Source organism: Odocoileus virginianus, chromosome 4, assembly GCF_023699985.2.
Source record: "Odocoileus virginianus isolate 20LAN1187 ecotype Illinois chromosome 4, Ovbor_1.2, whole genome shotgun sequence".
NCBI lineage: Eukaryota > Metazoa > Chordata > Mammalia > Artiodactyla > Cervidae > Odocoileus > Odocoileus virginianus.
Genome location: NC_069677.1, coordinates 38,000,044 through 38,026,300, shown reverse-complemented (window position 1 = coordinate 38,026,300; position 26,257 = coordinate 38,000,044). Strand labels below are relative to the sequence as shown.

At 36.3% G+C, this 26,257-nt stretch overlaps 1 protein-coding gene across 2 annotated transcripts in view; it reads left to right on the top strand.

Moving 5' to 3' along the window:
- Window positions 1-25,229, top strand: part of PRKCI (protein kinase C iota) — a 103,206-nt gene extending 77,977 nt beyond the window's left edge. For both annotated transcript variants that reach the window (XM_070466439.1, XM_020906262.2), the window contains exons 8-18: window positions 3-61; window positions 3,065-3,241; window positions 3,684-3,781; window positions 4,425-4,511; window positions 6,468-6,603; window positions 13,481-13,568; window positions 14,655-14,780; window positions 16,156-16,235; window positions 17,886-17,975; window positions 19,085-19,200; window positions 22,612-25,229. In XM_070466439.1, coding sequence (XP_070322540.1) covers window positions 3-61; window positions 3,065-3,241; window positions 3,684-3,781; window positions 4,425-4,511; window positions 6,468-6,603; window positions 13,481-13,568; window positions 14,655-14,780; window positions 16,156-16,235; window positions 17,886-17,975; window positions 19,085-19,200; window positions 22,612-22,699 — 1,145 coding nt within the window. In that variant the 3' untranslated portion in view covers window positions 22,700-25,229. The remainder of the gene's footprint in view (window positions 1-2; window positions 62-3,064; window positions 3,242-3,683; window positions 3,782-4,424; window positions 4,512-6,467; window positions 6,604-13,480; window positions 13,569-14,654; window positions 14,781-16,155; window positions 16,236-17,885; window positions 17,976-19,084; window positions 19,201-22,611) is intronic.
- Window positions 25,230-26,257: the final 1,028 nt, after the last annotated feature.

Here is a 26,257-nt window from a genome sequence, read left to right as displayed (position 1 = left end):
AGTAATTCCATATAATCCTGCAAGTCATGAGAGTTTGGACCAAGTTGGTGAAGAAAAGGAGGTAAGATAATTAGTCTTATGGTACATTATGGCATCAGCTTTTTAATAACATGTGACAGTTTAAAAACGTGACAAATTGACTTGCTTAAATTTTAGGTCATACTGGAAAAATGCAGGGATGATTTTTAGTGATTCTAGAGTTTTATTCTGATTTAATTTTTTAATTACTAAAATCATTTAAATAGTCTGATGTGAGATAACTTATTTCATTTTAAGGTAGCATAATCTAAAAATTATAATGTGCTTAAGAATGGTGTTTGAAAATACTTGGTAGTATTGTCTAAAATCTCGATCCTTCCATTTTACGGACTAATGGTTTATTTAAAGTATAAATAATTAAACATCTTAACTGCCCATCTTTTTTCTGACTGTTAAACAGTTTATCAGTTTTTTAAACAGTTTCATTTAAAATGTTGAATTAAAATGATAACCAATTTTTTTATAACCAATTTTTTAAAAAAAGCTTATGATAAGATTTAGCATGCCTCACATGGTTTACTCCCACTTTGACTTCTGAGAAACAGCCTTTTTTAATCTTTTCTAGTTGTGTCCACAATGTGTTTAATCCCTCTCTTTTGCAGGTTTTTCAACTTTATATACTTCTGGCCATGAAAGGTTTAAACTAGTATACTGTGTTGTGCTGTGCTAAGTCGCATCAGTTGTGTCCTGCTCTTTGCGACCCTATGAACTGTAGCCCACCTGTCTCCTCTGTCCTTGAGAGTCTCCAGGCAAGAATCCTGGAGTGGGGTGCCATGCCCCTCCTCCAGAGGATCTTCCCCACCTAGGGATCAAACCCACGTCTCTTACATCTCCTGCGTTGGCAGGCAAGTTCTTTACCACTAGCGCCTGAACTAGTATACTACCTCCTCCTTTTCTCTTTCCATTGTTTGATAAGTGTATTATGTTTTACTCTGGGTTACCCTTTTATTATGGAAAATGTCAAATATCAGTAAAAGTAAACAGAATACTCTAACAACCCCCTGTGTCCATTACCCAGTTAAAACAATTGTCTGTACATGTTTTGTCCACCAGCTTCTCTCACTCCCTTTGGCTTAGATGGTAAAGAACCTGCCTGAAATGCAGGAGACCCAGGTTCAATCCTGGGTCAGGATGAGCCCCTGAAGAAGGGAATGGCAACCCACTCCAGTATTCCTGGGCTTCTCCGATGGCTCAGACAGTAAAGAATCTGCCTGCAATGGGGGAAACCTGGGTTCCATCCCTGGGTTGGGAAGATCGCCTGGAGAAGGGGACAGCTACCCACTCCAGTATTCTGGCCTGGAGAATTTCATGGACAGAGGCGCCTGGCAGGCTATAGTCCATGGAATCACAAAGAGTTGGACACGACTAAGCGACTTTCACTTCCCTCACTCCTGTACTGTTTTGAAGCACATCTGTTGGTTACCTATTTAATCTCCTATCTCAGTTTCTTGTATCTGTTTTAGTTTGACATTCTTTTGCTGTTTTATTATTGGTTGTTCTAGGGATTGCAGCTTATACCCTTAACTTACTTAAATTCAATACAAATTATTAATATGTTTACCATTTTCCAGGATATGCAAGGACCTTAGGGCACTTTCAATTCACTCATGCTCACTTCTTGCCTTTAGTGCTTTTCTGTCCTATTTTAAATTTCTGCATGTGTGTGTTAGTGTTTTTGAACAGTCAGTCCTTACTTTGGTTTATCCACATCTTATTCTTTTTGTTCTGTGCCCTTCCTGTGTGTCTGCTTCCATATGAGATCATCTTTCTTCCTGAAAAGTTCAGTGTTTCCTTTAGTGAGAACAACTAATGATGGATTTCATTAGTTTTTGTTTGTCTGAAAATGTGTTTATTTCACTTTTATTTTGAAGGCTATTTTTACAGGCTTTAGGATTGTAGATCATCAGGGGTGAGGGGAGCTTCAGCCCTTTAAAAGGTGGCATTCCATTGTTTTCTAGCTTCTGTCATTTCATTCAGACTTATTATTGTTTATGTGAAGAAACTGTTACCTTCACTCCATTTGATTCTCTTTTATGGTTTCCTATTAACCATACTTAGTCTATACATTGATTTATCTTTTTTACCATTTTCTGCATTCTTAATCTGCCCTAATCTGGTTTCTTTCACTCCTTTTTATTTATCCTTGTTTCCCAAGTCAGATTATTATTTCTACATTTTCTTTTGAATCATCATTCTCCTTCAGTTTTCATAACACTCTCCCCGCCACCCCCATTGGTGCTTACTAGTTTATCTTTCTGAAAAGTTGCTCCTTGCTTTTGTTTATACTCTTCACTTCAGAGAATTCAGACTTAATTCTCATGGGTACATCTATTAGTATATGCTGAGAATTTTGCAGGCATTTAATAAAAGATTATCTTTAGTCTTCTCTGTGAAGTATCAGAAGCCTCAGTTTCTGGTTGTGAATGAATTAAGGGCTGACTGTCATTCCAAAGGAGCCTTGATATTGTGTAAATAAGAATGTTTTAAATTAGCTGAGCTGCCTCATGCTTGCTTTCTGCCTGTAGTTTTAACTCAGCTTTCATACATTAAGCTCCTGGCAGACTCATCTTGATGTCTCACTGTAACTTCTAACTCTAGTGTGAAAAACTGAACTCATTATCTCATCATCTCTGCCAATCTTATCCTGTGCTCACACTTTCTTTTTCTATCAGTGATACCTCCAATCTCCTGGTCACCAAAGTTAGTGTCATTTTTTTTTCTTTATGCTTGTATCTTCATTGCCTCCATACCCCAAAGTTATCAGATTCTTTTAAAGACATCTTTTAAAGATTCTCAGGTTTCAGCTTCTTCTTCATTCCAAACACCACCCCTCTGACCTCACCTCATGAATTTATCCTATCTCTTAAGGAGTGCGATTGTATCATTTGGGTTGATGTAAGAAAATGATTAAGAATTTAAATCAGAAAATATTTTAAAATCTTACAGGTGTAACTCGGTGTTAGAAGTATATTGTGTTATGCAAAATACTTCAGGTATAGCTCTTTGATATAAATGTTCTCAACAGGCAATGAACACCAGGGAAAGTGGCAAGGCTTCTTCCAGTTTAGGTCTTCAGGATTTTGATTTGCTCCGAGTAATAGGAAGAGGAAGTTATGCTAAAGTACTGTTGGTGCGACTGAAAAAAACAGATCGTATTTATGCAATGAAAGTTGTGAAAAAAGAGCTTGTCAATGATGATGAGGTAAGCACAATGATGTTTTATTACCTCTAAACTATTACATTGGCTTAAGTGGATGATATCAGAAAAAAATGTCATTGTTTGTGCCTTATTGTTTCTGTCTGCTTTTCTAAATACATGCTTCAGACTGCTTAATATATAAGGTATATTGAAAGTTGTCTGATGATTATTAGATTTTTAAAGAATAAACATCAAACCATATTATTATCAAGGGAAACTACTTGAGCTTTGTAAAAGTTTGCTAGGCTCTAATAATATTGAAAGATTTGCTGGCTAGTAGTTTCTCTTTGTATATAAATTATTTCATGATTATCAATGCTTTTGATGTTTAGCCAAGTTAGTCAATAATTGCATTTATGGTAATGGAATTACTAAGAACAAATTTGTCATAGTTTTGATACTGTCATTCTAGTTTGACATAAATTTCTTTCATATTTTAAAATAGGATATTGACTGGGTACAGACAGAGAAACATGTTTTTGAACAGGCGTCCAATCATCCTTTTCTAGTTGGGCTGCATTCTTGCTTTCAGACAGAAAGCAGGTAAGATTGAAAGATAATGGAATGATTCCTGGGTTTGACACAATAAGAACATTTTGGTATATTATACAATAAGAACCTTTTTACAGTAATTCCTGAAGTGGAAATCCCATGGAGACACAACAGTACTGTGCTTGTAATAGCCTGCAACTCCTGTTGGATCAGCATTAGGAAATTACCTGCTTTACACCAAAAAAAAAAAAGTCATAATATGGCAGGAGAAAGTAGAAATCCAACCTTTTAAATATCACCAAAATTCTAGTTTTAGGACTTAAAACTTCCTAGAGTTTAATTAGGTGGTAAATCCTAACTTCTTTCACCTTAAGTGACAATTGGAAATGACTTATATTGCACATTCTAAAATTGGGGCGGGAGTGAGAGTTCTGGATTGCAAGTGGTACTACTTGAGAATGAAAGTAGCAAGTTACAGAATTATTATCCTTCTGGCTTACTTTCTTGTCTCTTCCGTGGTTAAACAGCTTTCTACTGCAGTCACCCTTTGTCTCCACCAAATTCCTGGAATGTTTGTTAAGGGGAATCTTGTAGAATGTTCTCTACTCTGGCTGGTCTCTGTAATGTTTAAACTGCAAAAGTGACACAGCCTTATTTTAGATCTTGGTCTCTTGTGTTCTCTCCTGTGTTTTAGATTGTTCTTTGTTATAGAGTATGTTAATGGAGGAGATTTAATGTTTCATATGCAGCGGCAAAGAAAACTTCCTGAAGAGCATGCCAGGTAAATTTTGTTTTTATCATTTGTTTGTGTTGGATTTTGGTAGAAGGAGTTCTGGGACTTTTTGTATGCCAGTGGTTGAAAACAGTAGATAAATCATTTATTTCGATTCCAACTAATTCTTTGTAAATCATGTAGAGCCTGAGCTAAAAGTGAATTTATATTGTAATATTACATATATACATTATATATTACATATATAATAATATAATTATAGGCAGTTGAGAAGTATAAACAGTATTCAAGGGGAAACCTTTAGTCTACTAAGCTCAGTTATTTTCAAATATTTTGTCTATTCAGTATCATCCACTGAAATAATTAATGAATTTATAAACACATATTAATCTTATTATGTATGCAGTGATCTCTGACAGTTTTTCATTAGAAGATGGTTGTTGGGACTTCCCTGGTGGTCCAGTGGTTAAGACTCTGCACCTTCAATGCAGGGGACATTGGGTTCAATCCCTGTCAGGGAACTAAGATCCCTCTGGCATGCCTCACAGCACAGCCAATAAAATGAAATAAAATAGAATAAAGGTTATTGTTCATATATCCTTGAGAGTAATGAAACAATTCCTCTTAACCTATGATGTAAATTTGACTGTTCTTCCATAGTTATAGTTTCTGAATTATTCTGCCTTTGGTATCCCCCACTCTGATTCCATATATGTTGATTAATAAGGGAAAAGAGTATTAAATATCATTTGTATAGTGCCCTTAATTTGATATTATTATACAAGATAGTAAATAGTTTTTTGAGGACTTTGGTGGGGAAGGATCATGGCCTTGGATGAGAAGTTTAATCCATCAGTGCCATATTTTGTTTTGTTTTTTACTCATAATTAGAAATAATTCTACCCTTCTGCACTTCACAAGAGTAATGCCAAAAGGAAGCATGTGAGTTTGTATGTGTATTTAACAAAGGTTAGAGACTCATTTTAAAAAAATAACTTATTTAGTGGAAATCTTGCTATTCATTGATATTTCTTATCAAAAAAGTAGTAAAAAAAAAAAAAGTAGCCTTCAATTTTATAGGAAGGTATAAAGTATATTAATCTATCTTGTTGTTGTTTAATTTACTGTATGTTCATTATTTATTTCAGCTTTAACAAATGGTCACCCTTCATAGCAAAGCCACAGATGATATTTTGAATTGTGGATATAGCCAGTATTTGTTCTTTGTTTGTTCAGTTGGACTAAGGGAAAGTAACCTAGTTTTTATTTTATTGAAGTACCCATTCTGGTTTTATACCATCTTTGCTTTTGTAGGAACCAGATACAGGATAAGGGCTCAAGTTCCTTGTTTTTAGAATTGAGTAGCTAGAAGGTGTGTATTACACATCTCCAAACATGATTACGATAATACTCACCAAAGCAGCTTTATTCAGGTCAAAAATTTTCCTATCACCAACGAGATGGTGGCAGTTCTGAAAATGTCTTCCTGTTGTAGAATAATTTAACTCCTTTTTTAGAATTTTGGTGTGGGTTTTATTATTTGAGTGGTCAGCTTTCAGTATTCTTTCCATTTTTAACCAATCAATGGTTCTTGGCCTTTTGGAAGGTCATTTGTCCCTTAGAGAAGTGATAAAAACTATGGAAACTATAGAAGATGTCCACACAACTTTGTATCCAGTTGTAGGAGTGTGGACATTCTGAAGTCCAGCCAAGGACCCAGATTAAGAATCCCTGCTTGAGACTTTCAAATTAAACTTTATGAAAAGTATGGGTTTAATTTAGACTGGAACTTTTATAATTGTGTTTGGGGCTCAGCTATTTTAAAGTGGCGCCTCAATTTGTGTTTTGGTATTATTTCTAAAAGCATTGAGAGGAAAAAAATCTTTTGACATGATTTTGATGTTCTGGTTTGCAGATGGAAGTAGGATTTAAATATCTTCCTCTAGAAAGTTAACACGATTTAAAAAATTGAATCAAATGAGTTAATTTTTCATTTTATTTTAGATTTTACTCTGCAGAAATCAGTCTAGCATTAAATTATCTTCATGAACGAGGGATAATTTATAGAGATTTGAAATTGGACAACGTGTTGCTGGACTCTGAAGGACACATTAAACTCACTGACTATGGCATGTGTAAGGTGAGGGAAGTTTTTTATTGAGAAGATCAGCAGCTCAGGAAATTGTTTTGGTCAAATAACTTTATATTCAAAACTGGGGAAATAGTTGCTAATTTGTGCTAGAATGACAAAAAGTATCCTAAACAGAGACAGCTGTACTGATCTCCTATCCATTTATGAAATTCCACATTTTCTATGAAGTTACATGTGCTATAAAAGTTCATTTCTTTTCATTGTCTATATTTTTTTTATCTTGAAAGTCGTGCTACTATTAAATAAAATTTGTAGGTAAAAACTGTCTACAATCCCAAACTTTAGCACAACAGCTTGCATATCATCTTCCAAGTTTTTGCCTTTTGATTGTGACTATAGTGCACTCAAGATTTTCCCAGGGAATCTAACATTTTTTCATATTTAAGTATCTGACATAAAGTACAATAGAGCAAACTTAAGAATTTTAGTTATTCTCAGGACACGTCCTTTGTTTCTGAGTGTTTTATTCATTTTGTAACAGTGTTTCATTTAAAAGTCCAGTCGTTTTTCAGAAAATGTGTAGGGGACTACTCTCATCAAAATAACCGAGACAGAATTTTCTTTACACAGTAAATGTGGTAGCAAGCCTGTGAATGTGTTAACTGCCTTTCCCCATTCGCCTGAAGGAAGTGCCTCTAGGGCCTGCCTCTTTTTTTTTTTTAAATAAATTTTTTAAAGTTTATTTTTGATTGCACTGGGTCTTTGTTGCTGCTCACAGGCTTACTCTCGTTGGGGCGAGTGGGAGCTGCTCTCTAGCTGCAGTGCCCGGGCTTCTCATTGCACTGGCTCCTCTTCTCACGGCGCACAGGCTGTGGGCTCGTGGGCTCGGTCACTGTGCTGCAGGGGCTGATGCCCAGTGGCATATAGAATCCTCCCAGACCAGGGATCCAACCTGTGTGCCCTACATTGGCAGGTGGGTTCTTAACCATTGGACTACCAGGACAATCCCAGCCTGGCTCTTTTTCTTCAAAGAAATTTGGGCATCCTATTTTGCCCAGAAGATATTACTAAAGAAAACTTACTTGATCTTTTGTTACTCTTAATGAAAAATAATACTGGTTTGTTACATGCTCTCATTCTTTCCAGAGATCCTCAATCAATTTAATCAAGATCTTTGATAAATCTCTTGGAGGTTTTTTTTTTCAGTAGTTCTTTAAATTGGTTGTTCCACTTAACCTCCTTTTCTGCCGCCTCCTCCAGGAGTTGTTCAGTGTTATTAGTAGGAAATGATCCCAGGATTTGAACTTGTGTTCAGAGACCTTACCAACAGTACTTTGTCTCTTTTCCAACCTATCACACCCAGTGTTAAAGCTTATGGGAAATAAGTCCCCTGGAAATTGGAATGTTCCTATCTTATGACTTAAGAGTCAGTATTTAAACTTGACTAAAGCCTGACCTTAGGCAAATATTAGATGAATTTCTCTTCCTTATAATTATGCTTTGGGAAATCTAAAACACTAAGATTTTTTCCATAGTTTTTCCAGAAATGCATTCTTTAGGTTTATTTAATTTAATTTCTTCAGTTTCTCACTAGATGCTTTTACATAAAGAATGCAGAGAATAGTGATGACTGGAGACATATGAAAACTGCAATTAACATCTTCAGAGTTATGTTTGAAATATTTTATGAATATTGATTTTTTTATTATTTGAAAACTTTAGCTATTTTATAAATTGATATGCCTCCAGCTATTTTTTATCCACAGGGGGATTTCATAATAATGTGTATTTTATGCTATAAGTAATTTAGCTGATGGACCTACATTCAGATATCCAGTCCAAAGCTGAATGATTTAGTACAGCTCTTTTACAGGTTAACAAACAGACTGCATCCCTTGCCTCTGACTCTCACCCTACAAGTGCATGTCATAAACCATCACTGTAGGTTAGGCCGTCGCCATTAATACAAAACAACTTAAATCCCATTCATATTTCTTTGTGCAGGAAGGCCTTGTTTTACTGTGCTTCGTTGCCTTGTGCTGCACAGATACTCTGTTTTTTACAAATTGAAAGTTGTGGCAACCCTGTGTTATCAGATGATGGTTAACATTTTTTAGCAATAAAGTTTAAAAAAAAATTTTATTGAAATATATTTGATTTACAATATTGTGTTTAAAGTATCTTTTAGTTAAGGTATGCATTTCGTTTTCAGACATTATGCTGTTGCACATTTAATGGATTACAGCGTAGTATACACATAATTTTTATGTACACTGGAAAGTCAAAAATATTCGTGTGACTTAATTTATTGTGATATCTATTTTATTGTTGGGATCTGAAACCAAGCTGCCGTATCTCCATGGTATGCCTAGATATAAAAATAACACATATACCTCTGTTAGGGATCTTAAAAAATCCTTGAAGTCACAATATATACTACTAAGTATTTCTTCTAGATATTTATATTAGTATTATATATAATAGTATAAAATCTGAAGAAAAATGCATACCTCATGCCAGGAATATCTCTGCAGGAATTCATAAGAACCTCATATAACAGTGGTTGTCCCTAAGAAGCTGAAACTGGATATGTCGGACAACAGTGGGAAGAAGACTTGATTTTTAGTTTGTATTTTCTCCCTCTTTTTGTTTGGAATTTTGTACCATGTAATTTAACAATAGGGAAATGGTTAAATTCTAGGTACATATGTTGGAGTTGAATTTTGTAGTCATTAATAATAGGAAATCTGTAATTACATGGGAAATTACATACTTACAAAGTAAAAAAGAACAGATGTTTAATTGTATATTTAGTATTATTCAGTTTGTATTTAGACTTTTATTGTTTTTGATTTTAATTGAGATGTGGTTGATTTACAGTATTGTATGTTTCAACTGTACATCATGATTCACAGTTTTAAAAGATTGTACTCCATTTATAGTTACAAAATGTGGACTGCATTCCCTGTGCTGTACAATACATCCTTGTAGTTTATTTATTTTATACATGGTAGTTTGTACCCCTTAGTCCCCTACCTCTGCTTTGCTGCTTCACTCACACCACTGGTAGCCACTCGCTTTTTCCCTATGTCTGTGAATCTGTTTTGTTGTTTTATTATATTCATTAGTTTGTTTTATTTTTAGGATTCCATGTATAAGTGATAGCATACAGTATTTGCTTTTCCGTCTGACTTATTTCACTAAACATAGAACCCTCCAAGTCCATACGTGTTGTTGTTTATGGCAAAATCGCATTCATTTTTGTGGCTGAGTAGTATTCTAGTAGTGTTTTATAAATGGTTTCCTTTGCTGTGCAAAAACTTCTAAGTTTGATTAGGTCCCATTTGTTTATTTTTGCTTTTGTTTTCTTTGGCTTAGGAGACAGATAAAAAAATATACATATTGGTACAGTATATAGCAAAACGTGTTCTGCCTGTGTTTTCTTTTTGGAGTTTTGTAGTTTCTAATCTTAACATTTAGGTCTTTAATCTGTTTTTATTTTGTGTATGGTAGGAAAAAATGTTCTGGTTTTATTCTTTTACATATAGCTGTCCAGTTTTCCCAAAACCACCAATTGAAGAAACTATCTTTTCTCCATTATATATTCTTGCCTTCTTTGTCATAGAATAATTAACTGTATGCTTGGTTTATTTCTGGACTTTCTGTTCCATTGATTTATATGCCTGTTTTTGTCCCAGTACCACACTGTTCAGTACTTTAGCTTTGTAGTGTAATCTAAAGTCAGGTAACATGTTTCCCCCAGCTCTGTTCTTCTTTCTCAAAATTGTTTTGGCTATTTGGGTAGACTACCTTTCTATTGTTGATTTCTTATTTAATTTCCTTTTGATCAGAGAATAGTCTGAATGATAATAGTGCTTTGAAATATGTTGAAATTTCCTTTATGCCTTGTATTTGGTCAGTATCCCACATGTACTTTAAAAAGGATATATTATCTATCTCTATTTTGCATGCAAGAAGTCTCTGTCTCCCTCCTTTTCCCACACACACACACACATATATATTCTATTTGTGTATATTCTATACATATTTTAAACTTTAGCTTTTGTTCAAATCTCCCTCTGCTTACTAATTTTTTGTATGTATGATCTTTTTTTTTTTTTTTTTTAAGTATATATAGATGTTTTAAAAATCACCTGTCATGATCAGGGATTGTACTATCAGTCTGGGCTGCTATAACAGGGTACCATAGGTTCAGTTCAGTTCAGTCACTCAGTCATGTCTGACTCTTTGTGACCCCATGAACCACAGCACACCAGGCCTCCCTGTCCATCACCAACTCCCGGAGTCCACCCAAACCCATGTCCATTGAGTCGATCTTCTGTCATCCCCTTCTCCTCCTGCTCTCAATCTTTCCCAGCATCAGGGTCTTTTCAGATGAGTCAGCTCTTCACATCAGGTGGCCAAAGTCCTGGAGTTTCAGCTTCAACATCAGTCCTCCCAATGAACCCCCAGGACTGATCTCCTTTAGGATGGACTGATTGGATCTCCTTGGAGTCCAAGGGACTCTCAAAAGCCTTCTCCAACACCACAGTTCAAAAGTATCAATTCTTCAGCACTCAGCTTTCTTTATAGTCCAACTCTCACATCCATACATGACCACTGGAAAAACCAGAGCCTTGACTAGACGGACCTTTGTTGACAAAGTAATGTCTCTGCTTTTTAATATGCTATCTAGGTTGGTCATAACTTTCCTTCCAAGGAGTAAGCGTATTTTAACTTCATGGGTGCAGTCACCATCTACATTGATTTTGGAGCCCAGAAAAACAAAGTCTGTTTCCACTGTTTCCCCATCTATTTGCCATGAAGTGATGGGACCAGATGCCATGATCTTAGTTTTCTAAATGTTGAACTTTAAGCCAACTTTTTCACTACTCTTTCACTTTCAACAATAGACTCTTCAACAATAGGTTCCTCTTCACTTTCTGCCATAAGGGTGGTGTCATCTGCATATCTGAAGTTATTGATATTTCTCCCAGCAATCTTGATTCCAGCTTGTGCTTCCTCCAGCCCAGCATTTCTCATGATGTACTCTGCATATAAGTTAAATAATCAGGGTGACAATATACAGCCTTGACGTACTCCTTTTCCTATTTGGAACCAGTCTGTTGTTCTGTGTCCAGTTCTAACTGTTGCTTCCTGACCTGCGTACAGGTTTCTCAAGAGGCAGGTCAGGTGGTCTGGTATTCCCATCTCTTTCAGAATTTTCCACAGTTTATTGTGATCCACACAGTCAAAGGCTTTGGCATAGTCAATAAAGCAGAAATAGATGTTTTTCTGGAACTCTCTTGCTTTTTCGATGATCCAGCAGATGTTGGCAGTTTGATCTCTGGTTCCTCTGCCTTTTCTAAAACCAGCTTGAACATCTGAAAGTTCACGGTTCACGTATTGCTGAAGCCAGGCTTGGAGAATTTTAAGCATCACTTTACTAGCGTGTGAGATGAGTGCAATTGTGTGGTAGTTTGAGCATTCTTTGGCATTGCCTTTCTTTGGAATTGGAATGAAAACTGACCTTTTCCAGTCCTGTGGCCACTGCTGAGTTTTCCAAATTTGCTGGCATATTGAGTGCAGCATGTTCACAGCATCATCTTTCAGGATTTGAAATAGCTCAACTGGAATTTCATCACCTCCACTAGCTTTGTTGTTAGTGATGCTTCCTAAGGCCCACTTGACTTCACATTCCAGGATGTCTGGCTCTAGGTGAGTGATCACACCATCGTGATTATCTGGGTTGTGAAGATCTTTTTTGTACAGTTCTTCTGTTATTCTTGCCACCTCTTAATATCTTCTGCTTCTGTTAGGTCCCTACCATTTCTGTCTTTTATTGACCCCATCTTTGCATGAAATGTTCCCTTGGTAGCTCTTAATTTTCTTGAAGAGATCTCTAGCCTTTCCCATTCTATTGTTTTCCTCTATTTCTTTGCATTGATCGTTGAGGAAGGCTTTCTTATCTCTCCTTGCTATTCTTTGGAACTCTGCATTCAAATGGGGTTAGGTGCCTTAAACAACAAACATTTATTTCTTATGGCTCTGAAGATTGCTCAGTCCAGGATCAAGATTCTGGAAGATTTTGTGTCTGAAAGTACCCTTCCTGTGTTGCAGATGACTGTCTTCCCATTGTATCCTCACATGGTGAGGAGACAGAGAGAGCTAGCTCTCTTTCTCTTATAAGAACATGAATCCCACCATGGGGCTCCAACCTCATGACCTGATTACCTCCCCAGAGGCCCCACCTCCCAGTGCTGTCACATTAGGTTGGCAGCATGTGAGTGTCAGGAGCACGTAAACATTCAGACAACAGCAGGGATTCTGAAGTCCTCCTGATGATTTTGTCCGTTTTTACTGGTTGTATTTTGAGGCTGTGTCGTTAGCTGCCCACTAGTTCATTTTAGCTTCTTGGTGGTGGTTCCATTTGTTGTGCAGTTTCTCTATTTGTGCATGTTAGTGTGTTCTACCTTAATTTTCTCTACCCTGTAGCTATTAAAATACAAAACCAATACATGTGTGACTTAGGAGCAATGACCAGAAGGGAAACAGCACAATGCCAGTAGTGGTTGTGTTAGGATGTGGGATTTAAAAGCTTTTCTTCATAAAATACGCTTCCTTTGATTCCTGTAATTTAAATTTTTATATTATAATTTTACTTGAATATAAATTATTTTAAACGCAGTTTTTATCTGAATTGAATTCTACCGTATCTAATGAGGTCAAGTTTTCTTTAAGGTATTTAGTAGCAGCCTGTGATTTTAATAATAAAAGCAACTGTGCTAGTAATATTTTATTTAAGCTCAATACAATACCTAGAGATGCTAACCTTATATGAAAATGAAATAAAAAAGATAAATTTAAAACAAATTTTACATCTTATTATCTTCTTACCTTTTTTTTTTTTCTTTTTAAATAAAAGGAAGGATTACGGCCAGGAGATACAACTAGCACTTTCTGTGGTACTCCTAATTACATCGCTCCTGAAATCTTAAGAGGAGAAGATTATGGTAATAATTTGGTGGTATTTTGGCCATGTGATGGAAGGGTGGTTAGATGTGATACCAATTTATAGTACACTGTAGTATTTCAGTACTAAGCTTATTAACATAAACTTTCTTAATCGTCTTAAAACCTACTAAAAACTCCAAATTCTGAAATCAGAGACAGTGGGACTTTGGTAGTATTTGGGGATGCCAATTTGAATAATATTTTATTAGTGGCAAGCACTTAAGAGTACTGGCACTTTGCTAAGCAGTTTGCATATATTAACTAAATTAATCTAATCCTCTTAATAATCCTATGAGATAAGCACAATTAACTGACATTTTACAAACAAGGAAACTGGTAGACAAAAAGTTAAATAACTTGCCCAAGGTCATGTAGCAGGAAAGTGGCGGAGTTGGGATTTAATCAACCATGTAATTTCAGAATCATAAACTTCTGTAACATTGTTCAGATTTCCTGGGGTATTCCCCTAGGAAATCTGAAAGACGGAGGAAAGATTCCCTGCTTGTCAGAAACCAGAGGTTGTGTTTATCTTAAGAAAACATTTGGCCCTTTGGGTTCTGGCCCTCTGATTTCAGCAGTTGTAAAGGAGGATGGCTATTTCTGATAGCTGCTTGTAATCTGGTTCCAAAGTCCTTTCAGGATCTTTAATCAGGTAGCAGAAGATCAAGTTTCACACCAAGCAAGGTTATTTCAAATACAATTTAATTATGTCTTCAAAACAAAGTATTAGAGGTAGGCTCTTGAGTCTGGAATTACAAACATATTTGGTGGGACAAAGTGTACAGGATAATTGTATAATATGGCATAGAAATATTGGTCTCTGCAGCTTAGTGTAACCAACAAACATATTTGGGAAGAGAAACTCGTGTTTCATTTTCTATATTTTATTTTCAAACTTATCGTTTAGTTACCTCCCTTCTTTAATAAGTGAAATGTTCTTGTAATCCTTGATGCCTGCCATGATCATTCAAGTTTAGTTTTTCATTATGTTTATTTTTTTAACTATGCAGTAAAATTAATCTCAAATTACTGACATTTTAGAATGTGGAATGGATAATTTATTGCTTTAAAATTTCATTTTGAAGGTTTCAGTGTCGACTGGTGGGCTCTTGGAGTACTAATGTTTGAGATGATGGCAGGAAGGTCTCCATTTGATATTGTTGGGAGCTCCGATAACCCTGATCAAAACACAGAGGATTATCTTTTTCAAGGTAATTTGCAGTATTTTACAGAGTCTCTGTGAATAACCCATCCTAAAGCATGAATGAAGACAGCTCTAGGTATTACTTTTGAGTAAGAAAGAGGAAGAATAATCTGGGCAATATACTCCTGAACACATGGGGCTTTGAGTTTGTTTTTGTTGTTTTGATCTACTGCTTAGTTTCTGGCCCCGTTTGCCGGTTACCTTTTCATACTCAGAAACGTAACAAAGAGCTGACTTCAGATTGTACATCACAGAGGTTGGAGGAAGGATTTGTGTGGCTGGAGAGGGCAGTCTTTTCACCTGGACCACAATGCTGAATGCATAAATCCAAGGGCGATAATGGGAAAAAGCAGAGTACTAAGGAGATAAAAAGGATCACAAGGTGAAGGGAAAAGCTCCGCAACTGGAAACACAAAGAACTGAACAGAACAGAAACAAGCAGACAAGCACAAGGACCCCGAACACACAGTCCAGAGAAGGGCAAAAATTGCCATAAAATTCTGCATTTAATGACTAAGGCCATCACAGAAAATGAGTAGATATTTCATGTAATAGAAAATCTAGCTTGCTGTGGAAAACCTGGAAAGGCTTTTAACCTCCTTAATTAGGGGTGTGCACTTTTAAAATTAATGGGCTTCTCATACCTACACATTTGGCAAAAATTTTAAAGTCTGACAATACCAGTGCTGGTAAGGGTTGATAACAGTGCTGGTGAGAATATGAAGCAACTGGAACTCTGTGGATGGAGTGAAAACGGACATGACAGCTTCGGAAAATAACTTGGCAAAGTCTAATCCAATCACATATAGTAATACATGCCACGCGTTCTACAAATAATAACCTGTTTAAACCTTTTAACTCTCCTATGAGGGCTTCCTTGGTGGCTCAGTGGTAAAGAGTCTGCCTGCCGATGCAGGAGATGCAGGTTCCATCCCTGGGTCAGGAAGATCCCCTGGAGGAGGGCATCGCAACCCACTCCAGTATTCTTGCCTGAATAATCCCATGGATAGAGAAGCCTGGCTGCAGTCTATGGGGTCTCAAAAAAGTCGGACATGACTTAGCAACAAAATAGAAAACAACAGCAACACCTGTATGAATCAGGTATTCTTTTTATTCCAGTTTTACAGATAAGGCAACTGAGACACAGTAAGGTAGTCAAAGAATAAAACATAGGCATGTAGTGATCAAAACTGTTCAGAGTAGAGGCCTTCTCTGAGTAGGAAGGAAAGGACTAGGACTGGGAAGGTACACAAGATGCTTAGATAGTGTTTGTAATGTCTGTTTTTTCTGCTAGAATGCCTTAAATATCTTATAATAAAAATATAAGGATGAAGACCCTGTAAAAGTTAATTATAATAATGCTGTAAATTTTATCTTTCTAGTTATATTGGAAAAACAAATTCGCATACCGCGTTCTTTATCTGTAAAAGCTGCAAGTGTCCTGAAGAGCTTCCTCAACAAGGTATAAATTGTATATAAAATCATTAGTGATTTATCTCTATACAAATGGCACTGGTAAGGAGAGTTTCAGGCAACATAAAATTCCAAAACATCAAAGTGTATAGTTTTCCCATTAGATCTGGAACCTGTCTCTTCACCAAAGGGTACCTGGACAGAATGAGATCCTGAGATGTGTCATCCTTTCCATTCTGCCAGTATAGTTTACCCCTAGCTTTATATTACCTATGGTGTTTGTTTTGTTTTGTTTTGGGCTGCGCTGGGTCTTCAGTGTGGTTCACGGACTCTTGTATGATCGTGGCACTCAGGGGCTTCTCTTATTACGGAGCATAGGCTCCAGAGTGTGTGGGCTCATACGTGTGGTGTTTCTAATGTAAACAGAAAATACCATGTGCTCAATTAGAGAAAAACTGCATCTTTGGGGATAGCCTCAACTGTACCTCCATCTCTATTTTTTCAGCTTCCTTTAGATTATTATTATAGAATGTTTTAACTTATTGAGTACTTGGTGCAGTACTGTTCCCTGCAGATTCTCTTATCACAACCCTATAGTTAGATAATCTTCAAAAAAAATGCTGAATGTTGTCTCTTTAAAAAATCTGAACACCATTCTGTCATTGTTTGTCACAGTTGATAGGCTATTAGATTTTTTTAAAAAATATCTTTATTTATTTTATTTGCTTGCATGGGGTCTTAGTTACAGCATGTAGGCTCTTAGTTCCCTGACCAGGGATTGAACCCAGGACCCCTCCATTCGGAACACAGAGTCTTAGCCACTGAACCACCAGGGAAGTCCCTAGAGAAGTTTTAGGATCTAAAATTATGACTCTGAATTATTTTCATTCATAACACTCTAACACCAAATGTGTAGGTTTTTTCTACACCACCAACCAGTTTTCCATCCTTTTACTTTTAAAAACTTGTTTAAAAATAAGTGGTAGGTTAGAAAGTAGGTTGATGTGCGTTTATTTTCTGAGATAAATAAGATAATGAGTTTTAATAAAATAAGAAATTCAAGCTTGGTTTAAATGAGTATTTTATGTGAGGAAAGATTTAAACTGGAAACCTCAGCTTTAACACAGTGAAAAGTGAAGGTGAGAAGTGTCAGTATGCAAAGCAGAATGCCTTTTGCCACAGGGGAAATGGGAACATTTTTTCATTCACGATAGTCGTATAATTTGCAGGCTGCTGCTCAGTCCAGTGGTTCAGATAATGGTTGTATCATTGTTGCACACAAATTACATTGTTGCTATAATTGGACACCGCTTTTAAATTGAGCTAAAACCAAACTGGTGAAGTTCGGGGGTTTGTGTGTTTTGAGTATCACTCCAGCTCGTGTCAAAGAAAGAGTTGGATGCTGCCCAGATAATTCTGCTGCTCTCTTTGTCTTCCCATTTTTCTTTAGCAAGGTGTGGTGACATCTCTCCGCTTGAGTTACAAGGATAGCTGGAGACGAGCTGTGAGGAAACCTTGCTTGTCTCAAGCATTGGATACTCCTTTTGAGTATCTAGTGTTATATTTTCTAGAAATGAAAGGTAGACCATTCTGATTTCAGACATAAAGTTATCATATAGCAGACACAAAACACAGGTCACAAAGGTGATTTATTCTGAAGCAGAGTATTCACCCAGCTCTTGAAACATTTCCACCATAGGACCCAAAGGAACGATTGGGTTGTCATCCACAAACAGGATTTGCTGATATTCAGGGACACCCATTCTTCCGAAATGTTGATTGGGATATGGTATGTAAATTTTGATTGTTTTATATATTGTTGTTGTTGTTGTTCAGTTGCTAAGTCCTGTCTGACTTTTTGTGACTCCATGGAATGCAGCCCACCAGTCTTCCCTGTTCATTGTCTCCCAGAGTTTGCTCAAACTCACGTCCATTGAGTTGGTGATGCCACCCAATCATTTCATCCTGTGTTGTCCCCTTCTCTCAATCTCCTCAATCTTTCTCAATCTTTCCCAGCATCAGCGTCTTTTGCAGTGACTCAGCTCTTGGCATCAGGTGGCCAAAGTATTGGAGCTTCAGCATCAGTCCTTCCAGTATTAGTTTTCGTTATTTTCTTGGGCCAAAATTTATTAATGTAAAACAATACTGAAAAACCAGTGTGGAAGGAGGGAGGGAGGAGGGGATGTAAAAAAACAAAGAAAAGAAAAACCAGTGTATCACAGCTTAAATAACTTAAAACCGCTCTCGAAAGTGCTTTTTTAAAAAATTTATTTATATTTTAATTGAAGGATCATTGTTTTACAGAATTTTATTGTTTTAAAAGCACTTTAAATGACAGAAAACAACAAAATTCTAAGTGCTTTTATTTATTTATTTTTTTATAAATTAAAATGATGCAGTTTTATTCAAAGTAACTTCTTTAAATATAGTTTATTTCAGCATCTAGCTAGGGCACATGAATTTAATCTAGATAAGAATCTGACTTTTTTTGTTTTCTTTTTAAACATTCCTCCTCGGTGTTATTTCTCCGTTGCTATTTAGTGCAAAGCAGTCATTTCTCTGTCTTCTCTTTCCTAACAGGATTCACCACATTTGATAGAAGCTGAAAAGCTAACATGCTCACTACAATTTCAAGTCTCTCTTACTCTAAGTGCTTTTAAAAAAGCATTTAAAACTGTGAAAGCTTAGAATATTAATTTAATGGAGCAGGTTGTAGTAGTATTGGGCCCTGCATCAGTGTTTAGATTTGTAAATTATTTCCATAGTATGAATATTGCAGAACCAGGTCCAGGGACTCAGTTTAATAAGACTGGGAAATACCTGAGGACAGAGGAGAAACACAGAGGTGAAATTTTTAAGAATGTGGGCTTAAGCTGTCATCCATTATGTCTCTTCTAGATGGAGCAAAAGCAGGTGGTACCTCCGTTTAAACCAAATATTTCTGGGGAATTTGGTTTGGACAACTTTGATTCTCAGTTTACTAATGAACCTGTCCAGCTCACACCTGATGATGAGTAAGTATTTCTGAAGACTGAAATATTTTTAAAGTGTTTTGATAGTCCCATTTTTTAATGGCTACACAGTGTTCCATGATCAGATCATCTTATTTTATCTAATCATCCAGTTACAGGACATTTGAATTGTACAGTTATAAAAACAGTACTTGTCATTTTCTACTTTGCTGACACGTATTGTGTCTAATTCTCACAGCAGTCTTACAAATCTCATTGTCGTCCTCTTCATTTTACAGACGAGGAAACTGAGGCTCAGAGATTAAGAAAGGTTATGCAGCTGTGAGTTGACAGAGCCAGGATTCAAACCCAAGTCTGACTAAGGCCCATGCTCTTTGCACTGCACTGCACTGGTTCCCATTGTGATAGTGACCATCTTGGTCTGAGTTCTTGAGTTTTACCTTTAGATAGATTCCTAGAAGGGCAATTAGGTCGAAGGGTATGAAATTTTTAAAACTCTTGATATGTATTGCCAGATTACTTTTTAAAAAGATTACATCAGTTTGTCAGATCCAGGCAGCAGTGATTTGACACACTTTTTGTGTTTATATCTCTTAAAGATATGGCTTAGAGTAACTTGGGGATATTTGATCCTTCAGCTGTCATTACTGATTCATTCTCTCATGTCATGGAATCCCTTCCTGCTTGGCAGTCATTTTACTTTAACATCTGGTTAGTTCTTATCACATTCCTCACCACAGCTGTTCCAAACTCTCCCTACATATTAGAAGCCTTCAGTCATCCCCCTGCCTCCATCACTGTAAGTGGATTAACCTTGCCTTGAGTGGACTACCAAGGTTGAGACCTCCCTGCTGTGAGCTTGCTCCCTTTCCAGCCGTCACCAGACCACCTTGCATCTCAGAATTGCTCTCTTAACTCTTCGAAAGCTTTTGATGCTTCTTGGAAGGCTGTCCCTCTTATGCATGGGGTACCCTCCCACTTTCCTCAATCTTTCCTTTATTTCCTCCAGGATTCATTGTGTCAATTATCCCCATTACTTCACCTTCCTTAATTTCTCTTTTCCAACTTCTCTCTGCTTATAAATATGCTCAAATACGGTAATTTTCCCCACTTCTTTGAGCTGCCACATTTTTCTCTCATCTTCTCTTCATCTTCAAGCTTTTTCAAAAATAGTTAATAGATGCTTATGGTAAAAGAAGAATAAATAAGCACTGTCTCTATTAAATTCCTTCAAAGTAGTCAACATTGGTTGTCTTACACTTTCTTGCTGCCAACACTTTAACCTCTTAGAATTGAACCTGGTCTTTAAGCTTTTGAAGGTTGAATTGGGTTCTTAATGTCTAGATTTTAAAGCATTTTTTGATCTGCCCCGTCTCCTCCAATGTCTGTAAAGCATCTGACACTGATGGCCTGCTTTAGTTGGTGCTGTCCATCCTGGTTCTGCATTATCTCTTTAACCACTTGTCATCTTATTTACCCTGTCCCCTTGAGACTAGGATGCTCCATGATTCTGTTCCTGATTGCCTTCTCTGTGCTACATGCAGTTTATACCTTGGAGATTTCAGCCAGCCCCGTAGCATGGATACCAGCTATTAACTGCCTCCCAGCTAAATTGGCAAATAACTGTTGAACTAAAGGCACTAGTAGACAGTAAGCCTTGATCATCTTTGAATGTGTAATACTTAGCATAGTGCCTCTTGTCGTTATTTCTCACAGCAGTGTGTGTTAGAAGGAGCACTGGATTTAATCAAAAGATGGGAATTTAAATCCCCTCACCGCCTCTTACCAACAGGGTACCCTGGGTCTGAGTTACATAACTTCTCTGAGCCTGTGTCTACTCATATTGCCTACTTGCCAAGCTTGCTGTGAAGAAGAAATGAACGATGGTTTCTAAAGCTCTGAGCCACCGCCCTGTTATCTCCCCTGAGCTTCATTTCCCCTTAGTAGTTCCTAGTTTGTCAGACAAGCACCTCAAACATCTGAAGTGTAAATTGTTCTCAATCAGGTCCTTGTTTTTATTTACCCTTTCTGCTCCTTGTACCACCATGCATTCCTTTATTCAGATTCAATTATCTGAGTCAGTGGTTGTTGACGCCAACTTTTCCTTGCCAAACTGTATAATACCTTCAGCTGCCAAGTTCTTGTCTCTTTCTCCTTTACTTCATCATTTGTGTCATTTCTAACTGGCTCCTCTTTACTTTGCAACCCGTTCGGTACATACAAAGTACCAACTCCTTTAATGAGAACCCTTCAGTAAACTCCTGCCTTGCCTAGCAGGTAAAATCTGTCCTCTTGGTGAGTAATTACAGTCTCCCATCATCTGCTCGAGCATGACTTTCTAGCCATCTCTCACTACAACACAAGCGCCGTGTTCTCATCAGGCTCAGTTACCCACCATCCCCTGATAGCATGCTGTTAACACTTCCTCTCTATTCCTCCTTCCTTTTCACCTGTTGAAATCTTCACCATCTTTCAGAGCTCCCTCAGAGGTAATCAGATTTTTGATAGATCAAGATGGACCTCTTTAGTGTTAACATCACTGGCTTGTTTGAGCTGGCCATTCCCTTCCTTTCCAGCATCCTCTGCCACTCAACACCCTTCTATTCCTGTGCGCCAACTCTAGTAAATTACTGACATTTCACAGACTTACCATAGTCTTTCATAATTCCATTCAGTTAGTGGTTGTGGAATCATGCTGCCTTTCTTGATTTTGCCAAGTAGAAGTCCCCTTTTTCTTTGGAACTGTGGTTAGAGCAGGGCTTAGTCGTGTAGGAGACTTAGCAGGTTCTGTTTTGTTATATGAAGTACCTTCCCTCTTGAAGGAAGGGGCCATGTCCTGTGTAACTTTGTTCTCTGCGGTATGATAGGTACATTTAAGTACTAAAATATTTGATGGGAATACTCTTGTATACTTAACTAGGAGCCCAGTGTAGCAGAATGCCAGCCTCTCTGCTCCCTGTCATGGACCACTCTGGACCTTTCAGAGTACTTCCTCTGGTTTTTTCACTTTGGTTAACTTCTGAGCTTTCTCTTCACCATCTTCCATCTGGTTGTTGAAAGTCGCTCAGTCGTGTCTGACTCTTTGCGACCCCATGGCCTAAACAGTCCACTAAATCGTGTGCTGATTCAGACCTGGCTGTTCACCTATAATTATGAATGTTGTTTAGGTCGGAAGTTAAGATTACCTAGGATTGTGACTATTTCTGCCTTTTTTATTCCCAGTCTTCAGTTTTGGACTACCTTTTGGTTCCAAACTTGCTCGTGGGATTATATCTTTTCTGATTTTCGGTACTGCTGATTCTTCTAGAAAATGGGGGTTAATCTAAAAACTTTTAGATTTTCCCCCCATAACCTATAAATTAGCCTTATTTTTAATTTTTAATCTTATTTTACCATTTAAGTAAAAAAAAATTGAAGAAATCTTGATGGTGAACATTATTTTTCCTTCCACAGTGACATTGTGAGGAAGATCGATCAGTCTGAATTTGAAGGTTTTGAGTACATTAATCCTCTCTTGATGTCTGCAGAAGAATGCGTCTGATCCTCCCTGCTCAACTGTGCATTTTGCTTGTGTTGCCATTTAATGCATGGATAAACTTGTTACCAGTCTGGATGCAGCGAACCATTTTATATTTGTCACCTACAGAAAAAACACTCAGTACCTTCTGTTGTTGGCTGTAAGAGTCAATGATTACATCTCAGTTTAACTACGAAAAAAATGAAACTACTTTCCAGACAATCATGTCAAAATTTAGTTACACTGGTAATCCAGCAACCTACTGATGAATAATAAACTTGTCTTTTTTGTTCAAAGGAAATACTCACTAAAAAGAGTGTCTGTTGCATTAAGGGACATGGTGGGGTTATATCATGAACCTCCTATGATTTTTGTCATATTCATGAGGTCATTTAAATATTTAATTTTGGAATAAAAGAGTAATTCAAAATATAACTTGTTATATTACCTGTTACTTTCTGAGTTCTTGATGTTTAAAAATCCAGCTGTAAATTCTGTCATTGCCTTAGAAGATTAACTTATTGATTTTTAAGGCAACAATTATTAATAATACGAGTTGTTGCTTGCTTAGAGTTGAGGAATACAGATTCTTCTGAGGAAAAGAATGGGCACATTTTATTAAGAACCAGATTCCAAATTATTAGCTGGCTGGCTTTGAAAAACTGATTCAAGTAATTTCTTTTATAGTGAGGGGTTAGCTTCTCAGTTTATCCCTGCAGTGGGAACTGTAACTGGAATGTTAATAAATGTAGTTCAGAGAACCCAGGCTTCTGTTCAGTGGAACACTTCTCAGTATATAAAAGAAAACAAAAAACAAAAAACTTAAAACAGACACACAAAAGTGCAATGGTAATATTTATTTTTTATTGGCAAGTAAATCCCACAGTCTCTTTTTGTGATTTGATGTAAATAATAAGGAAGCACTAGCTTGTTACCAAAAACTTGTAAGAGCACTCCATTATCCAGGGGGCACAGAATGTGTGCTATTTTTTCCTTGTAATTCAGTATACGGGAAAATAATTTATCTTCCAAATTGTGTCTTAACCATCCTTGTTTTTTCCCCAAACCATACTTTCATATCCTATTTTGGAGCCTTCAATGAAATTCAAAAAAAAAGAATAAACATGAATAAATGTTCAGGATATGCACACACACTCACACTCATCACAGTTCCAACTGCTTAAGTGAGTTTTAGTGAAGTAGCTAATACATGTAATCAGAGTAGAATACATTTCAGGAGCAGAGTTCTTCAGATTATTTTTAATATTAGTGCTTAACAATTATTATTTAAAGTGATGCCAATGATAGTGTCCTGTTGTTTATTTTTAAATATTTTTTTATGAAAAGGGACTTAAAAAATAAGCATGATCATTTAAATTACTTATAAATGTCCAATCTTAATAAAATGTTACTTTTCGGAAAGATATCTAGTCTTAAATTTAAAATGACTTAGTATATGTAGGCATTTAATAAATTGTGTCTTTTTTGACGGGGTTGCTGCATTTCATTTGAAATGTAATTTTTCCAAAGTTTCTGTCCATGTACTACTCTCTTTTCTTTGAATAAGCAGTGAAACCTCAAAGGAAATGTTTATATAGTTCACATGTTTATTTAAGAAGTATATATGTTTCTCTTAAGACCTGAAACTTCTTTTAGGACAAAAACAATATTTACTTCAAATCATAAATTTATAAAAATTTTTGACGTATCAGAAAATACTTTATGATCTTGCTTTTAAATGGTACTATTTTCCTTAGGACATTTGTTCTCAAATTTTAGAATATGGAATAATCACCTAGTAAGTTTGTTATAAAAAAGCACATTGTTGGACCCACCTTAGAATTCTGTTGGGTCTTGGGACCTCAGTTTGAGAAGCTGTTTCTTTTTTTTTTAGTTTTATTTTGTCCTTAGTTACATATTAGAAAGAGTACTCATGATAAAACATTTTGAGAAGGGTTAGTTACTGTCTTATCTACAATTTCAAATAAATTTTGAATAATTGACTTCAAGTTAGATATCTCCTAAAAAATCATCGGTTTTCTATCAATGTTACAAATGATGAGACATTTTTCTGTGATGATGTTTTAACCGTTATTCAGGGTGGCCTTTTTTTTTTTTTTTTTCAATTTTTTTTAAAACTAAGATTTACTGTGTATATTTTATACAGAATTGCATTACAAATATGTTTTTAACTGTATTTTGGTGTTTTTTTTTTGTAGTCCTTATGTGCCATGACAGTTCTTTTTATATTACATAGAAGTTGTCTCAAATACTCACCAGAGGACTAAGACAGTTGACAGAATGGTTGGAATTTTGGTGTTCTAAGAAAAAATTTATTTTACATAAGCATGTATGTGGTCAAATCATTTTCTGTGTATGCAGCCTGAAAAGGATTTCAGGTATTATGCTTGTTTAGTACCTGTACATTTACTTAAAATAATTTTTTTTGTTTTGATTTTTGTCATGTAGAATACTGCCTTGGTATAATGTAATCTGTATTTGTGTACCTTTTTTTTATTTTACTTTAAAATCTAAATAAAATGTTTAATACTCATCAGGATTGGAGCATGTTTACTGTGCAGTGTTTCAGAGTTTTGTGTAAGATCAAAGGTGTATTCAAAATTGGTTCAAGAAGAAAAATGAAAATTTTTAGAGTTTGGGATTTTGCTGTACTTAGAGCAGCTTTCTGGTAGTTCTCATGCCATATTGTAGACATTTACTCATAAAATATTGTTCAGTGTATTTTTAAACTCTCCCGTCTATGCATCTCTTATGTTGGAAAACAAATTAGTAAAAAATCAGCTGAAGAGAGAGCATTTTAACTAGTTTTAAAACTGAATTGAAAACTAAATTTAAACAGAACAGTATGTTCTACAATGATCTATTCTAGAGTTCCAGAACTTCTCCTTTCTCAGTTGTAGCTAGTGTTCTTATATAAACAAGCATGAGCCTGGCGTCTCACACTTCCAAACCTCTTCAACATTACTTAACCTTTCTTTTCTTTTACAAGGAGAATGAAATTCGAAGTGCTTTTCTTTTTATTAATTGACTTGTGAGATAGCTAGAGCTGGTATATTAAAACCACCAAAGACTGATCTCCTGTGTCTTCTCTATTATTTTATCCTAATATCCCCTATGCGTGCATGCGTGTTCAGTTGTTCAGTTGTGTCTGACTGTGACCCCTTGGACTAGCCCACCAGGTTCCTCTGTCCATGGGATTCTCCATGCAAGAAACCTGGAGTGGGTTGCCATGCCTTCTTCCAGGAGATCTTCCCAACCAAGGAATTGAACCCTGCTCTTCGGCATTGCAGGCAGATTCTTTACCATCTGAGCCACCCAGGAAGCCCCAAATATCCCCTATACCAAGCCATAAATTTGGTTGTTTTCTTTCTGTTAGTAAAATACCAAAGAAAACAGAGTCCAAAGAGGAGTTTGAAACTTTCGGGAAATTTTGCATTTGAGCAAATAATCAATAGGACAACCGGTTTCTCCGTGAAAGGTAAAATCAGTCTCCAGTCTTCAACAGGTTGGTTTCTGGACAGCACCCAACAGGGAGTCATTTGGTATAATTGGTGGTCTCCC